The following is a 19207-nucleotide window of genomic DNA, read 5'->3' on the forward strand; positions in this document are numbered from 1 at the left end:
CGTAACGTACGTGCACGTACGTTTGCTTACGTAACGTGCCTACGTTCCGGAGAGCAGGAAGTGTGATGTGGCGTTGACTCTGAAACAAAAATGGTGAGTTCGTTTCGGTTGTTTTTGCTCATTAAACGACTTTTCTTCTTTTTAAAAACACAATCTCAAACACACACACATCGGGTGAAGTCTGTGCAGCGCACAATGACAGCGGCCAATGCTCGCATTTGCATTCATGCGAGACGCGAATAGTAAACGAATGCTAAACAACCTAGCTAGCATGTGCTAACAGGTTTAGCAAGTGTATCTTAAAATATATATTTCTGTTCGTAAATATCGGCATGTTCGATATATGTGTATAACTTGAGCTGCAGCGCTCTTAAAAATATGCCTTATATACACGTTACGTAAGGGTGAAAGTGATTAATAATGACTTAAATGAAACTAAACAGCGCAGGGTTTGCCACGTAGCGGCACCACAAGTGTGTGTGTGTGTCGTGTCTGTTACAGTCTTTCTGCTACAATCGCTGAGATTATCAAGATTATTTTGTCCCCAATGAGACATAATGAACATAATTCCTGCGTTTAATATTGGGATTAACACGTGAATTATGGTTCGGTTAAATTTGCAATGATAACGATTAGGGAAGAGATCTTTGGTTAGTTAGGTTTGTCCATGTAAATAGTCATTGCAGTTTCCTGGGTTACCTGTGCAAATGTATGTTTATAAACAAGCCGAAATGGAAATATTGTAAGATTTATTTATAAAAACATAAGACTTATAAGTAAGTCACTTATTCATTTCTAATTTCAGTTTAATTTATTGCCACACCCGAGGTTCAGATGATTAAAAAATAGATGGAAATCGGGGGAAGAATGCACCAAAAGTTACAAATAATAACAATATGTGATTTCATTTTGGAAGCTACAGGGTATTAAAAGCTGTGAATGTTTGCTTTTTATACACACAGACAGTTTAATGATGTGCTGTCTTGACAATTTATCATCTACATAATTTAAAGCAAAGTATAAGAAGGCGGAATGAGGCACTTTTTTTGTTTTTAGGTTTGTAGGTCATCTTTAAGTTTGGTAGGTCATCTTTAAGTTTGTTAGAACTGAATGGAAAGCCTTCACATCCATCCAAAACAGAGTGAAAATAAGCGGTACTGCAGCTGATCAGTACAAACAAGAACACAGAGTCAAAGAGGTAAAAGCATCTAAATCTTTAGATTAGACCATACAGATTACAGATACAAACCAATTATCGCTGACATGCATTCACTTCTAAGCAAAGATTCTGATGAGCAGCTAATTATAAAACGTGCTGATGAATCTTTGACAGTCATGTGACTCAAACTAGGTCTACACAGCTAAATAAAAGCCACTCGCGTCTGTGACAGCATCTGTATGAACAGCTGGTACAACGACATTCCTGAGAACAAGTGGCAGAACATCAGTCTCGTACAGATTTAACCAGAGTGAATGTGAGATTATTTGCTATTGCTTCTGAGCTGCATTAAATCACGTCTCTAATATCATATCATTGTCTTTCTGCTTTCAGTCGGCTATTTTCAACTTCCAGGCACTGCTCACAGTGATTCTCCTCCTGATCTGCACCTGTGCCTACATCAGAGCCATGGCTCCCAGCCTGTTAGACAAGAACAAGACCGGGTATGTAATATACCGCTTACCTTCATAATCTGTTAATCTGTCCATAAATTCTGCCTCCTGTGTGAGTGATCACACAGGAACCAAGCTGCAAAAAACAAATATATATATATGTTTTAATTTCAGTTATCATCAGCTAACATGCTCTTGTGAACATAGAAACATGTCAAACATATAGAATAATCATATATTTTGGCCTGTACTTTGAGATAATTCCTTTTATGTCCATTCGAACAAAAACAGTGGATCATCCCAGAACTCACTTTCTCATCTGAAGACACTTGGTTAATTCTCAGTTCATCACAGACACTTATTGATTAGGAGGATAAAGTAGCAACTGGATGGTTATTATTCTTGGATGGACCGACTATGATTCACAACCAATAAGTCTCTCATGTCCACCAAAACACACACACACACTGGAGCAAATAGGGACTTTTCTCTTAAGCTAATGAGAGAGGCAGATGGGATGAAGTAATGTTTTCCTCTTGATTGATTTGTCATCTAAAGAGCAAGCAGATATTCATCTTAATTGATTTGCTGCCTTAACATTATAGAAAATATGTGTTTGTGTAGCAGAAGTGGGTCTAATGTCCCACACACATACACACAGGAATAATATATCAAGGTAACTTTTAAAAATGTGTGTTTTAATCAAGAGTGTAGAGCCTGTAAAGTAAAACTAAGACTTCAGACTAATCCACATCAATTAAAGAACACTTTAAGACAGGATGTGGACACCATCTGGTTGGTGTTAGGCTGGAAAAAGTTGGCTTCTGAACGTGTACAAAGACACAGGAAAGTTAAAGTCCCTTCACTGGGATTTAATCATCTTTAGCTTATTATTATTATTATTATAACGTTTTAGTGCTGTGAAAAATCCAGCTTGAAAGCTTTTATTATTCTCTCCTTTAGGTTGCTAGGAATCTTCTGGAAGTGTGCCAGGATAGGTAAGTTGGATTTTTTTCCCCCTCGTTACATTTTAGTTATTACTCAACAGTTTTGCTTTGAACTGAGTCTGATTCCTCGTCTCCAGGTGAGCGGAAGAGTCCCTGGGTGGCCTGCTGCTGTGTCGTCATGGCGTTCAGTATACTGTTCCTGCAGTAGCAGCTCAAAGGAAACCAAAGGAGAGTGGGAGACAAAAGGAGAACAGACGACAATGTTTGAACAATACGACCGTGGAAGCACAGCAGGAGCAGCACCTTCTGGAGGTCGTCGTGTAGATCATGTACAAAAAAAAGAAAAGAAAACAAGAGACTCGAAGAAGGAGGGAGAACACACGTCTGTGCAGGTGGAGGCGGTGAGGTGATATCACGTGTCAGATCCCTTCACACACTTCCACGTCTCGCTCTCTCATATGTGGACCATTCACTGCTCCAATGATCTGTTTGTTTGTCCAGACGTTTCAAACACTGTTTAAAATAAATACAAGTTCTCCCTTCATTCGTCGATGTTACGCAGTTCACGTGGAGACGTTTGTTTGTTTGGGATCAACATTCCAACGCAAACAAAATGGTATTGATAGTGCCCTGCAGATTTGTAACAGGAGAAGCCACCGGTGTTTTTAAAGTCAGTTTGTCACTATTTATTAAAGATTCTTTTTGGAAATCTGGTTTGAGGAGGCTGATTTGATTATTTTCAGATTAGTGACATCTGATTGTGATAATTCCTCACTTGGCTAAACGACGATAATAACGTGTAAATCTGTCTGTTTGACATGTAAAGATTCTGTGCATCACGTGAGGTTGAGCTCTCAGAGCTGGAGGTGAGAGTGAAGGGACAGTGAAGAGTTGGCGATAACCTCACGTCTCACCCTGTCGTCAACACTCATCTTCATAGGCTCCTGCAGCGAGCCGTCATGTGATGTGTGACACGTGGCCACATAATTGACAAGTATTTACTTCCAGATATTTGAGACTAAACTGGATTAGAATTAAGTTGTTTGGGGTTTTTTATATATATATATATATAATTAATATGAAGAAAACCATAAATAAACATGTTTTGGAAATGAACGATAGTGTGTGTTTGCTGATTTAGACGACGGATGCTTTTTATTTGACCTTGTGGACGACTTTGGCTGCAACAACTAAAGTGTGTCATTGACTCTTTAGGTCTGTTTTTTGAATTTGGAAAATTAAGAAGTCGTTTAGGAGATATTTAGGTTAATGTCTGCCTTGTTTGTTACGACGCCTCCTACTGGTTCACGCCCTGCGTTGCTTGACGTCAGGGTTCCTGTGTACGCAGCATGGAAAAATATGGAATTTAATTTGAGTCATTTCCAGGGATGGATAAGTCTGGACAAATGTTTGTCTAAAATCAAAACAAGTTACTAACGCAACATAGCCGCCCTGTAGATGATATGAAACTAATCGAGCTGGCTGTAGAATGGTGTGGAGTAACCACGGTTACTGTTACTGACTGCGATTCTCATTTATTTGTCATGCACTGTCATGGGTCGATGCTAGTTTTCCGAGGGCTTATTTACATAATAAGCATCTAACAATTGGTATTCAGGTGTTTAATATTGACTGAAAAATCCCCTCAGAAGTCTGGAAATTTAAGTTTGGAAAAGTATGGAAGATTGAAATCGAAAATCTGTACGAACTCTGTTGCTGAACGTTGACGAGTGGACAATGTCCACGCTCTATTTGCCGTTCAATGAGATTCCACGCAGAATAATTTAAAGGTGCATTATGTAATAAATCATAAAATCCTCCTAATATGTCACAGAGACTCAGGAATAATGTTCATATAACAAACTGAACTCACCAACAACAACAGTACAGACAAAATATTTGCATTAAAAAAAATATTTTGCAGACTGCAAATCATGTTTATATTTTGGCGTCATGTGGCGCCACCTACCGCCGTCTACCAATCATTGCAGTCAGTAGAGGCTCAGCTGCCGAGCAACCACGGGTTGCCAGTTACGTCAGAAAACCAAACCTAAAAGACCTCGGTGTTTTGAATTTGAATGTAGTAACTGTTTTTGGCCACATTCTTACATATGGCGCCTTTAAGCAAAAATGAAAACGATCTGTGTCTCACCAAAGCAAAATGACAAAGACAGACTTTGACCACTTGTCCAGATGCAGATTGTTGCTGCAATTCAATAAAAGTTGCAAGTTGTCCTCCCGTCTTAAGCTGCGTCCGCACATTCTGTTCTTGAATCTTAGGGGAATTGGTCCTGGAAAGTCCTTGAAATTAGATGTTTTCTTGTGTCAAACCTGTGACTCGTGTCTGATAAAGTCGCCCACACACACATTCCTTCCCTGCTGTGAGGTAAATAAACACTCGTTGACACGCACACGTTTGATACTCCGATCGCTGACGAGTGTCCCCATCCCAACACTCCCACACACAGCCCCATGTTAGGTGAACGCCGGTCCATCCCATAGTGGTGCACATCCGTTTTGGCGCTCCCAGCCCTGAGATAGAGTATCAAGTGAAGGCTGCCGGTAAAACTCTCTGTGGTTATCAGACGGTGACGCAGATACAGACACAGAGGAGCAGGAAGCTCTCAGTCCTCTGGGTCTATCTCGAGGAGCAGAGATACAGGTCGGCTGCAGGGACTTCACTGTGTCTGTAGGTGTCGATGAAAGGAGGGGGGAGCTGTACTTCTGAGAGCGGGTGTGCTGAATATGTCACTTCCGGGTACTGGCCAATCACAAGACTCTGTCTTCTGGGTGAGAGAGTTGAGTCTGAAATATCACGGCTGGGAAACAGCGTCAGAAAAGACAGATTACTATCGGCTCGTTTACAGCAACTAGGAGGTTTTTGAGCATAAAAACAAGTTAATGTATGTAAGTAGACCTCCATAACTAACATATATGTGCAACAGGACCACTCTATGGGAGCTTTAATACTGCAGCGTGGCACCTGGGCTGGTGAATCAGTATTGCACAACAAATGGAAGATGGGACCCCCCCGATTATTAATGGGTATTTCGCACACTGGTTCACACCATCCTGAGCTTTGGGGTCATTTAGGGACAAAGAAAATGTTTTTTATTTTGGGTCACAGTCATTGTGCTTCACCTCCCTGTAATGGTGGGCACCATCATTAAACAATAACACAGCAGATCTGGCAGCAGCGCGGTGCCTGCGTGCCTAAAACAACATCTGGACCAGTCCTGGCTGTTTCTAAAGTGGCTTTAATACATGTCCTGATTTCTGTGTTTGAGTTGGCTCGTCAACATTTACTCCAGTTCGTGCCATATGGCAGCGGACAAAGAAAACTCCTTCTTCTCTTTTTTCTCTTTCTCTCCCAGCGTATCTGAAGTCCTTTGTCCGTGTGTAGGCCTGTTGATCATTACCTCCTTTCTGGGTTTTAACTCCGGGAAAAAGGCTGCAACACTTTTTTAAAAACTCGGGTATAAATCAGTGGACTTTGTCGTCGTGGAGGGATGAAGCCGCGTTAGCGTGACGACAGATGACGACGGATGCTACTGTGGCGTCTTTGAAGGAGGTTAAAAATCCACTGTGAACAAGTCGAGTCAACTGATCGATGCCAAGAACTGATGTCCCTCAGCATTTTGGTTTATTGGAACAGTGAATTTCCCCAGTGTGGGATCAATAAAGTCTAATCTAATCTAAACTAATCTATTTTTTTAATTAAAAAGTTCTCCCTGCAGGTTTTGAAACAGCTTTCAAAAACCAGGACTGGTGAGTTCAAAGTTTGACGTTTGATTATAAATGTCCACTTTCTTTCTGCTCCAGGGTTCAACATGTTGTGTGTTTAAGGATTCTGTGTGACGTGATTATAACAAGAAAAAAAAAACATCAACTGAGCATTTTTCACTGATTTAACGTTGAACTGACGCTCACTGGACATCGTCTCTTATTCTCTGAGATGATTGTGTGTGAAAATCAGACGTTTTGTTGTCTTGTCCTAAATGCACTCCTTGCTGCAACGTGATTGGCTGATCAGCAGGTGTAGCTAATAAAGTGGCTGCTAAGCGTATGACATGAATTTGTCAGTGTTTCGTTTTCTGACCTAACTGGCAACCCGTGGTTGCTCGGCAGCAGAGACTCTACTGACTGCAATGATTGGTAGACGGCGGTAGGTGGCGCCACATGAACATAAACATGATTTGCAGTCTGCAAAATATTTTTTTTAATGCAAATATTTTGTCTGTACTGTTGTTGTTGGTGAGTTCAGTTTGTTATATGAACATTATTCCTGAGTCTCTGTGACATATTAGGAGGATTTTATGATTTATTACATAATGCACCTTTAAGGTCGTTTTCTAAGAACTTCAAAAGTAATCAGGATATTAAATATCATCAGTCGTCTCCTGCTGTGAACCAGAGAAACGTCCAAACAGAATCTGAACCGTTCATATTTTCAGTTTGAAGCGTTGAAACTGACTCCAAAAACAAAATAACAGGGAGATGTAGGAGTAGAAAGAGAGGGAAGTGTTCAATAAACGAGTGGATTTATGATCAGTGATCCTCATGTTTTCTCCTCTGTGACTCGTGTTTCATTTAAAAGCCTGTGGTGTCTCGGTTCACTGACACCTCGGAGGGCGACTGCTCTTTTGTGGCCGCTCGCCGTTTCAGCCGCGAACCCAAACTCGTCTTTAGTCAGAGAGAACAACAAAGGCCTCGGTCTGACAGATCGAAGCATGTTTGACATCATGTTCAGTCTTTAAAGTCCTTTGTTGCGTCTGCACTTCCTCGTTAGGATCATGCAGCGTTTGTTTGCCGCTCTCAGGAGAACAAACACGGAGGAAAACTCTGAATCAAAGGCACCAACATCCTCCATGAGTGGGAGACGTCGTACATCAGCGCTTGTTGTCCTTCTAAGTCGCTCTAATTCTTCCCACATGTCGTCTTTTACCAGAACTTTAATGGTAACAGGAGCGATTTTGCTGCACACGTCGTCTCCTTTGAAGGTGGCGTTTGTCGTCTATTATCTGCTCCTTGCTCATGAGCCCGAGGCAGGAGTCGTCTCTGCGTAACAAGGTCGTCCCACAGAGATGGAAGAGCCCGAGGTCAGAGCCTCACACAGGAAGTTACTCTGAGTTAAAGCTCCAGTCTGTGACATTTACCGAGGTTTAGAGGCAGAAATGAAGTATACGAGCGATGTCGTTTAGTGAAGCCTATAGGGAGTAACATGAAGGTAGCATTTAGCCACCAGGGGGCAGCTCTGTTTGGATGGAAGTCAATGGGGAAAATGACAATATTTTTTACTTAAAAAGGGCCACTTCAACTGAAAAATCTACTTTTTTTTTACTAATTTCCAGAGATAAATGCAACAAAACAAAACAAACTATAATTACTCATTCTCATTTCATTTCTTTTCATTTGTTAACACTAACATTCACTGTATATCGTCTACTTTATTATTGTATTATTTTATTTCATTTTATTTTCCCATAGAGCATGGGATATTGAATGGAAGTCAATGAGAAAATGACCATCCTTCTTAATTAAAATGTAGTTCTTTTTTTTACTTTTAATTTTTTACTAGAATCCCAGTTTCACGTTTTTGAAGCTGACGACGCAAACTAAGAAGAACAATAACGTACTTTCTGACATGTGAAGGCCACCGTATTTCCCTGACTCACACACAGTCCTTACACACTGGACCTTTAATGACAGTCAAGACTTAAAATGAGAAAAACTGTGACGGCAGAGATTCGATTAGACTCATTCTGCCTCTCCTCTCTGTGATCCACCGATCACTGATCAGGTTTTTGATCCTCTGTCATTTTTAAAGGCCAAAGGTCAGGGATTAAAATATATAATCTTGAACATTCACAATCATTACTGCAACATAATGCAGATGTTCGGTCTACATTTGGCTCACGCTGTAAAGTCGTTATTTTCCAAACAACAAATGACTGTGAGAAAGAAAAAAAAGGTCGATGTCATCACTAGTTAGAGTTTGTGGTGAATAAAGTGACGCGGTAAAGTTTATGCAAATAAATCACCGTGATTTCATAATTGGAATCAGAGCCTCGTCATCATTTCTTCATCTTTACACACGTGTGACACTTTAATTCAGCGTGTGATTCACTAAGCGATATTCCTGAGAGTCCTAAGGTGTGAAGTGACCGTGACCGTCACGTCATTAAAGTCCTCCATCACGTCCACGAACTCCAGGAACTTTGTTCCCAGTCGCCAGAGTCCAGAGGGAAAGTTTCCAGATGTGTGTCAGGACACAGAGTCATGCTTTTACTTCATCATCATCATCATCATCATCATCATCTCAGCAGCTGATGGAACAACACTCTGCACAGCTGAGTGAAGAACAGTCAGGACAGAGTCACTGAGCTCATGTCACAGCTTTAACACAGGACATGTGCTCATATACAGGCGTCTGGTCAATAAAAAGCAAGGTTTTATGTGTATTTTAACATAAAAACAAATGTATTGAGATAGATTTTTAAAACTCATCTTAAAACCCATTTTTATTCTTCTGCGTTCAACTCAGCATGAGACTCTGCTCTTGTTTTATTGTTTAAACATTGTTATTGTTTTATAGTTTTAATATATTTTTTAAAATTGTTTTATTGTTTTTATTTTGTCTCCTATGTTTTATGTGCCATGTTTTATTTATTGTATTGTTAAGCACTTTGTCCCAGCTATAGCTGCCTAAAGCGCTCTATAAATAAAGTTCAGTTGAGATTTTGTAGCATTGGTGCAAATTTGCTCCGTTTTTCACTTTCAATCCAAAATGGTGGCCTTCCTGTAGGATTGACAGGAAACTTGTCATCGACTTTTATTTACGGCACAACCTCACGAACGCGTGTACCAAGTTTCGTTCTTTTCTGCGTCAGTTTTTAGCTCCTCCCACTTCCAATTTTCACGCTTTTTCCTACAACGACTTTCACACACAATCGTTCACCAAAATAGGTGCTGCTAAAATCTGTGAGTTTTGGGGGCATGAGAAAGGCCTCAAAAACACGATTTATTCTGTGTATATTCAATAGAGTTCTTACAGTCGTGCACGAACCCTAAATACACTTAAAGGTGCCATATGTAAGAATGTGGCCAAAAACAGTTACTACATTCAAATTCAAAATACAGAGGTCTTTTAGGTTTCATTTTCTGACGTAACTGGCAACCCGTGGTTGCTCAGTAGCTGAGACTCTACTGTTTGCAATGATTGGTAGACGGCGGTAGGTGGCGCCACATGACGCCAAAACATGATTTCAAAACATAAACATGATTTGCAGTCTGCAAAAGATTTTTTTTAATGCAAATATTTTGTCTGTACTGTTGTTGTTGGTGAGTTCAGTTAGTTATATGAACATTATTCCTGAGTCTCTGTGACATATTAGGAGGATTTTATGGCCAGTTGATTTAGATTTATTACATAATGCACCTTTAAAACCTCAAACAACATATTTTTTAGGGTGAAATCATAAAAGCTTTTCCGCATATTGACAGATTTCTTCCTGATTTCTGCAAAACAATATTCTTTATCTTTTCTATTTTCTTCTATTTCATTATATGACGGAATTACCCAGAGACATAACAGGGATCTGTTTGACATCATCATCATCATCATCACGCTGCTGATTAATGACTAATGATTGAATTAAAACACTGAATCACAGCCCGCGAACACCTGCGCGTGGAGATGAGGTTACGATAACTTAATAATCACCATTTTCAAGCCCATGTTCAGACTAAATAAGTGAAGTAAGTGAGGCTTTGTTTCCTCCTGACACATGCACGTGTCCTCAGACATTCTGTCGCAGTCACTTTGGATCGCACAGACTCTAATAACAACGTTATTGTTTTATTTGGACGATGAAACTCCTCTGTCTTTTAACAAAGGTCACAAAGGTCACTGTTATATTTGTACCAAAGCCTGTACAGTAAGAAGGGATTGTCTGATGTTTTCAATGATCTTAGATAAAGAACACGGAGTATATTTGTTAAAACAACAACACAAACACCTGCTCACTCAGCAGCTGCAGGTTCCCGACTCTAAAGACAGAGTAAATAAATGGTTGTAGTAACGTTTGAGTCGAGCGTACGACGACAGCGTCGCTCACAGAGCTGCGGTTTCACACGTCTTTGCCAACGCAAACACCACGATTAGCTGGAAATCACGGGGTTTTGGAAACTCCTCAGCGATGCCCATTAGAGAGGAGAGGGTGTGGTGACCTCACACATGAAAACATGATCCAGGCTAATCTGTTGCATCAGCGCTGTGAGTCCAGTCTGCAGGGATTTACATCATTAACGTCCACACTGGACAGATGAGAACCTGAGCAGAACAATGAGTGTTTCCACTTATCCACGAGTGTGTGTTGTTTATGTTTATTGATTGTACCAAGCACACACATTCTGGCACACACACACACACACACACACACACACACACACACACACACATTCTTGTACTTGCAGCATACCGAGGACCGGGTAAAAGTGCTGACAAAGTGAGGACCAGCATTTCCACTTTATAAATCAACACAATTACAAATATCTACTTCATGAATGACATCTATAAAGAACTACTGGTTGCAGTACCATAAAATGTCTGCAGGTGGAGCCCCAGAGCAAAAAAAGTTTGTGAAACACCAGGGCTGGAAAACGGGTTTTTTGTACCAAATTGAGGATCTGTGTTAAAAACAGAGTATAACATGTTTACAATCTAAGGAAGTGATTTCAATGAAAACAAAGTGAGGACCGGACAAAATGTCCCCACTTCGTAAAAATGACCTCAATTTGTTGGTTAAAAACCCTCACTGGTCCTCAGTATGCTGCAAGTACAAGAACACACACACACACACACACACACACACACACACACACACACACACACATGTTCAAACTTGGAGTTCCTCTCTTTTGGCCAAAGAATCACAGCTCTCTCTCTCTCTCTCTCTCTCTCTCTCTCTCTCTCCCTCTGCAGCTGCTTTTGTTTTCTTTGGAAACATCACTCGCTGTAATGTCTTCATCCTCTCTACCTGCAGGAGGAGGAGGAGCTTCACAGCACAGACCACGGTTGTGGGCGGAGTCAGACAACGATTGGACTCACTGAGCTTCACCACTGAAGAGTCATCGTCTGGCAACAGGAGATATTTAAAAAAGTGTTTCTGAGCTCATGAATCACATGTTTGACTAATTAAATTTGGGGGGTTTTGGGACACGTGAAGACATAATATTCACAGAGAAGAAGGTGAGACGATGTGGAAAGTACAGTCAGTTCAGGATCAGCGTTCCCACACAGAGGCCGACACAATGTGCTGACATTAGTCTTCATCAGTCTTCTTCGTCCACGTTTATCGATCTGCATCTGGACAAAGTCGGTGTCCTTGAGATCTTTGGGTCAAAGTCGGTCTTTGTTCATTTTCTTTGGCGAGACAGATTCCTGGGGAATTTTGCATTTCCCAGGAATCACAGCGTCGTCATTCGCTCGCTCTCTTGCTCAACTTTACTCGCTCGCTGTTCTGCAAGGAATCTCACGTCAGAGAGAGAAAGAGACAGTGGACAGTGTCCACAACAACGACTCGGAGCATCATAAATAACCAGATTTAGACGGATGGTGGAGGAGGAGGATAAGGGTGTGTTCACACCAGCCCCTCACAATCCAACCCTAGTTCATTTGTGAGGTGTGAATGCACTACGATGCAGGGCATTGTGGGTAAACACGACCCAAACATACGAGCGTGCAGAACGACAGCCGTGAGAAATGGCTGAGCCCTTATTGTTGCAGCAAATACGTGTCGTATGTTCACATAAAATGAGAGGATTTGATGCCGCTCCATGTTTTGCTCTTAACCAACAGATGAGCGATGAGTTTTCTTCTTCATTGTTTGTCTTTGTCTTCTCTTTCAGTAATTTCCTGATGCAGCGCTGCCATAGGTGAGGAGGGGAATATGTTCATTAAAGTGCTAAAGTGTTAAAGCAAATTCGGACCTTTTACTGATTGTTGCAAACCCCCCCAATCTTACCGAGTCTAGTGGAGACGATTAGGTCTGAAAACGATCTAAATCTGTATTAAACTAAACACCAAAGAACTATTCAAAATAAAGAAGGTAGAGGAAACAGATTTACCTGATGAGGAGTGAGCAGCTGAGCTGGAACCAGGCAAAACCGAATCATGGTGGAAGAACTGAGGGATGCAGGTGGTGGAAGAGAGGCAAGTAAGCAGGAAGCAGCAATAGGAAAGGAGGGGTGGAACACAGCAATCTGGGAAAAGGAGACAACGTCAAGCAATGCAGGTCATGAACCTGTAGGTGGCGTCGTGACAAACAAAAGAGAACTAAACTTCTTTCTTTACATAACTTTCAACTTTTATTCTTGTTTTTTTAATTCACAAACTTTGGGACCCTTATAGACTCTACTGACTGCAATGATTGGTAGACGGCGGTAGGTGGCGCCACATGACGCCAAAACATGATTCAAAACATAAACATCATTTGCAGTCTGCAAAATATTTTTTTTAATGCAAATATTTTGTCTGTACTGTTGTTGTTGGTGAGTTCAGTTTGTTATATGAACATTATTCCTGAGTCTCTGTGACATATTAGGAGGATTTTATGGCCAGTTGATTTAGATTTATTACATAATGCACCTTTAAATGTGATTTAATTTCCGTGAGACAAATCTTTGTAAAGTTTGTGAGCAGCGACAGAAAAGAGAGAAATCTTTTAAGTTTTTAGTTTGGATTTTGGCACAAATAAAAGTAAGGGATGCAGGTGGTGGAGGAGAGGCAAGGAAGCAGGAAACAGGAAGCAGCAATAGGAAAGGAGGGATGGAACACAGCAATCTGGGAAAAGGAGACAACATCAAGCAATGCAGGACCTGAACCTGTAGGTGGCGTCGTGACAAACAAAAGAGACGTTTGACTAAATATCCACTAAACGTCTTTCTTTCCAAAACTTTCAAGGGCCTCGAAATTATTCTTTTTCCTTTTAATTCACAAACTTTCAGACCCTCAGGAACTCTGAATATATGCATTTTTTTACAGATTAATCACAATAAAACTGAGCAAATGATTCATTTAATTTAATTATATATCTATCTCACATATCCATGAGGAAACTTCGACGTTCCTAATGAAAGCCGACAGCTTCACTTCCTCTCAGTGTTTATATGAGCAGAGAAAAACAATTACACACAAAATCAATCTTCTCGACGTTGAACGTTCACGACTCAGCAGCAGATACGTCAACTGTGTTTATTTGTATTTATTTATTTCCTCAACAAAAAGAGAGAAAGATTCATCTGGACGCAGACGTACAACGACCTCACTTCCTCTGCTCGAGTTTTCACGCTGCGTTAAAAAGAAAGAGAGAAAGAGCGTAAACACTGAGCGAAAACTGTTTATCCTCAACTCCACACACACTTAATAACAACCAACACACCAATGATTCTCAGCCATCACTAAACTATGATTATCGACGTCTCTCACAGAGTAAAAGTGTTTTCACTGCACAGTGAAGCATGGGAAGTGAACTGCAAAGGTCAAAGGTCAAAGGTCAAAGGTCACTCAGTGTTCCTCAGAATCTAAAACAGCTCTGACAGAAAAAACGCTCCCTTGTTTTCAGATTAAAGACGACGCAGAATCATAACAACAACTTACGATGACGTCCAAAAAAACACTCAGGGAAGAAGAAATAAACTTATATGACGTCATTAATCATTAAAGGTAACGTCAGGCACTTTCTTTATAAAACCTTCAGGTGAAAACACAATGAAGATACAAGCATAAATAAGTAAAGAATAGAAAATTAAAAGAATAAAAAGCATAAAAGTGCAGTGTACCACAGCACAGAGTATGAAACTAACCACTTTAACTTTCCTTTTTAATGATTTTAAAATAATAATGATTTTTTTTTATGAATTTTGCAGGATTTTAAGTTGTTTAATGTTTTAAATTGTTGATCTTAAATTGTTTAATGTTTTAAATAGTTTTCATTTCATAATTGATTTTTAAATTTATTGTGTTTAACTTTCTGCTTAAATTTTTTAATTGCATTAATTTCTGCTTGATTTTAAATAGTTTGATGTTTTAAATGGTTTTGATTTCTATCATTGATTTTTTAATTGATTGTGTTTTAATTTCAAATGTATTTCCTGCCTGTAAAGCACTATGAATTGCCTTGTGTAAGAATGCTGCTATACAAATAAACTTGCCTTGCCTATGAAAAGCCATCTTCAATAAACATGTTTTAGGTTTTAATTTGAAGAAGAGATGAGTTTATTCCAGAGTCTCTTCATTAATTCATCCACAGCTATAAAAACAAACATTTAAAACATTTTAAATCAATTTTAAAACGGAGAGAAACAAGGAACTGTGCGATGATTTTACACGCATAATTTACAATTCCATCGTTTTACATGGATGCAGAATGACATGATGTGATTGTGGCTCAAAACAGCTCAGAGTTAAAAAAAAAACAAAAAAAAAATGACTTTACTTGTCTCTTTAAGCAGGTGAAGTACAAACAAATCCAAAAAGGTCAGAGAAAAACAGGAAAACAGATCACGAAACGTCTGACAACGACACACAGGTGAATCTGATGAGGACGGACGATCAAAACTGGAGGGAAAACACACAGGAAACAGGAAGTGAAGTCATCTGAAACCGGAGGAGAGGGAAAGTTTCACAATAAAACAGGAAACATGAGACGTGACCTGAAGGGGAATTCCCAGATGAAGTCAGGACAACTTTATTTCTGGAGAACATTTAGGTTTAGGAACAAATGAACCGAAAAAAACAGTAATATAATAAAATAATGAAATGGTAAATACTACATGGAAGTGTCTGGGTTTACTTTTCTCATCCTGAAGTGAAGGCCAAGGAGAAGAGTTGGGTCTTTAATGGTGATTTAAAATGTTCAGTGGTGGAGGCAGATTTAATTTCCATAAAATGTAAATCTTTGCAAAGTTAAATCACATCTTAAAGCAACCTGTTGTTAGACCTCAGAGGATTGGGCGTGAAGAAGAAGGAGCTCTGAGGTGAGATGATGCCAAACCATGAAGAGCTTTATAAAACAACAATAAAACTAGGAAGCACAAACACAGGTGTGATGTTCTCTTCCAGTCAGAAGGAGAGCGACGGTGTTCTGGATTAGCCGGAGTCGTCGGACAGATGAAGAATTACAGTAATCCAGCTGAGATGTTACAGGTGTCTCTTAAACTTTGAGGTTTAAGAGACACCTGTCTTCACTCAAGATGATGGGCCTGGACTTAAAGACCACGAGATCTGATGAAGAAGAAGAAGAAGAAGAAGTCCTGATCAGATCGTGATCAGAATGTTTCTTCTTCTCGCTCTGAGGAGAAAACATATTTCCACGTCCAGATGTTTGTGAGCTGCAGAGCGGCGATACAAAGGCTCCTCTGTGAGCTGCTGCTCTCAGACGTGACTCAGGCTGAGATGATGATGACGATGATGAGGTCTTCTAGCAACAGGCCTCCCTGCTGTTGGCTCTGACGCCACAACAGCAACAGCAACAGCGAGGAGGGAAAATCTGCGTCTTCGCCTGAAGTCATGAGCGTATATTCAGAGGCTCGTCACGCCTGCTGTCGCCCTCTCTATTTGTAGATGTGTGTGTTACTGTGAGGAGGTGAGACATCGTGTGTGAAGCTCATGTTCTCACTGTCTCCAAAATAAGTGAAGATGACAAGTTTGAAAAAGATTAAAAAATTCGCCTCCTTATCGTCGTTCGTCTCCAGTGAAAGAGTCAGAAATATTCGTCACCTTTGAGTTACAGCTGAAAGTTCAGGTTCAGATGTTTCTCACTCTGCTGAAATGTTTTCCTTTTTCTTTTCCGAGGTCGTGAGAATGTTTAGGTTGAGATAACGACGTCTGTTTCATGAGTCATTGAGACGTCATGTTCCGACACACTCTTCTGATCTAATCTGCTGATGAATCTTTCACAATAAATTGTCCTCGTGACGTCCAGACACACGATTCGTGTTAGATTAAAGCTGCAGTGTGTAACTTCTGCTCAGACTGCAGAGCTTCCTGAAAGATGATGTTGCAACAACATAAACGAACAACAGAACAAACAACAGAACAACAGAACACCAGTGTGAAGCAACAAAAATCAACTGAATATTCCATGTTTGCAAAGCAGCTGTTTTGTGGTAAATCCCTAAAGATTAACACAAGTGTCCACATCTCTCTCTCTCTCTCTCTCACACACACACACACACACACACACACACACACACACACACACACACACACACACACACACACACACACACACACACACACACACACACACACACACACACACACACACACACACACACACACACACAGACACACACACACACACACACAAACACACACTTCCTTGTTCTGTGACCTGAAGAAAGCATCAAGAGACGATAACAAGGTTCATATGTGGTCACTTCCTCTCAACTCTGCCGTGACGTTACGTAAAGTACCAACGTAACATAACATAACGTAACGTAACGTAACGTAACGTAACGTAACGTAACGTAACGTAACGTAACGTAACGTAACGTAACGTAACGTAACGTAACGTAACGTAACGTAACGTAACGTAACGCCCAACGGCCAAGTTTAAGGGCTGTATTGCCCTCAATATTGAGATTTTCCGAGACCACCCTTGGGAGCAAGGGCTACCCAGAATGCATTGCGTGTTTTCACATAACAAAGATGGCACCAAAAGCAGCGAAAAGAGTACGCTACAAATTAAGCATTTTCTTTGTTAATATCGATATAAAAATGATGAAAACCATTGTATTATCTTAGTTTAGGCCCATATTATGGATTACTGACGCCATTGTTGCGTAACATTTATTTTTATTTTACGATCTTTTGTCAATAGCCGGCCGTTGCGGACAAGCGACAAGTACGGATAACGTAAATGTGTTCTTCTTCTCTTTCTTCTTCTTTTTTGGAGTTGACAGACTGGACGCAGCTTTGGCGTTATTCTGCCCCCTACAGTCTGAAGACGTATCTGCATTTAAGGGGTGTCCCATTTCTAAGTGACAAAATAACCCTCAACACTTGGTTTTGAGGCCAGTTAAGATTAAGGGTTGAGCTTGAGGGTTAAAGGTGCATTATGTAATAAATCATAAAATCCTCCTAATATGTCACAGAGACTCAGGAATAATGTTCATATAACAAACTGAACTCACCAACAACAACAGTACAGACAAAATATTTGCATTAAAAAAAACATATTTTGCAGACTGCAAATCATGTTTATGTTTTGAGATCATGTTTTGGCGTCATGTGGCGCCACCTACCGCCGTCTACCAATCATTGCACTCAGTAGAGTCTCAGCTGCCGAGCAACCACGGGTTGCCAGTTACGCCAGAAAACGAAACCTAAAAGACCTCAGTATTTTGAATTTGAATGTAGTAACTGTTTTTGGCCACATTCTTACATATGGCACCTTTAAGATAGGAATTGGTCCTTTTTACAGTCCGGCCTCTTTGGTCTTATCGTGTTATTTGACCTTGAAGAATCCATGAAGCTCTGATTACTGCACTTTATTAACTTTATATAAATCTTATTCACGACAGCAAAGAGACGACGTTTCATAATTGTTTTCAAGAGCAATTGGACAAAGTGATAAAAAGGCGTCGGCACCATGTTACAGGACATCCTGACCTTTCTAATGAAGGAGTGACAGTCGTTTGCATCATCGTAAATCATCGACATCTGAGATTCATCGTCAAGTCGAGCTCTGACAAGTGTAGGTGAGAGGAAGAATAACATCGAATAACAGGAAAACGAGAAGGTTTCATTAGAAATTTGTCAGAAATTCTCTCTCCACATATCGATTGCAACATTCCGGCTCTGTGGTGAGAAAATCACTGACGTGCACAGATGAATCCGCTGCTTTTGAACTCTGTGGGAAAGACATTTTCACAGTGACTCAGGTGACATCAGTTAGTAAGGTTTAGATTTACGTGTCTGTACCTGAACCAGAGAGAAGGAAATAACGTTTAGAGTTAACGGGAAAATCAGCAAAAACGTTGTTTGATGAACAAATTCTGAAAATCCATGGATGTAAAGTACGGAAAATTTTACATTTCTAGTCTCAAAGCTGCTTTAGACTCTAGTTTTTGTTGTATAAAGTACCTTAAAGAGGATATTATGAGTAAAAGTACAAGTATGTGACCAATAAATTACTTTGGTAGAAGTTGAAGTGACTTTTATATACAATATTACTGAAGTAAGAGTCTTAAAGAGTATGACATTTACTGTATTTAAGTCTCACAGGTCGTTTTCTGATATAAAAATTTACTTTTTTGGTAAGTAAAATTAAAAGTATTAAAACACCCGGTAGTGTGAGTTTGTGGATTCAATTCAATTCCTGCAGTAGGGTTAGGGTTAGCTTGAGCAAGAATGGATAGTGTGTGAATGAGTGTGTAACACGGATCGGTATCGGTCCGATATCGGTCAAAATCAGCAAAAAAAAAATTCAGCTGAGTCATGTTTGGGCTGTCTATTACAACAGTGTTTGTGACACATGTCTTTGAAATGACTCAGCACAAATGTGTTATTTTAACAGCTTCATGTGTTCATCAATAATCTAAAATGACTGATATCGCTCTAATATCGGTAGATACTGGAGTTT

At 40.0% G+C, this 19207-nt stretch overlaps 1 protein-coding gene across 1 annotated transcript; it reads left to right on the forward strand.

Annotated features, from left to right (window-relative positions):
* The first annotated feature begins 42 nt into the window (after positions 1-42).
* On the forward strand, positions 43-3627 carry tmem167a (transmembrane protein 167A). Its single transcript, XM_083904009.1, has 4 exons — positions 43-93; positions 1553-1662; positions 2575-2609; positions 2696-3627. The coding sequence occupies exons 1-4, from the start codon at positions 91-93 to the stop codon at positions 2764-2766; spliced, it is 219 nt and encodes a 72-aa protein (XP_083760135.1). The 5' UTR covers positions 43-90; the 3' UTR covers positions 2767-3627.
* The last annotated feature ends 15580 nt before the right edge of the window (positions 3628-19207 follow it).

Source organism: Microchirus variegatus, assembly GCF_963457635.1.
Source record: "Microchirus variegatus genome assembly, chromosome: 17".
Lineage (NCBI taxonomy): Eukaryota > Metazoa > Chordata > Actinopteri > Pleuronectiformes > Soleidae > Microchirus > Microchirus variegatus.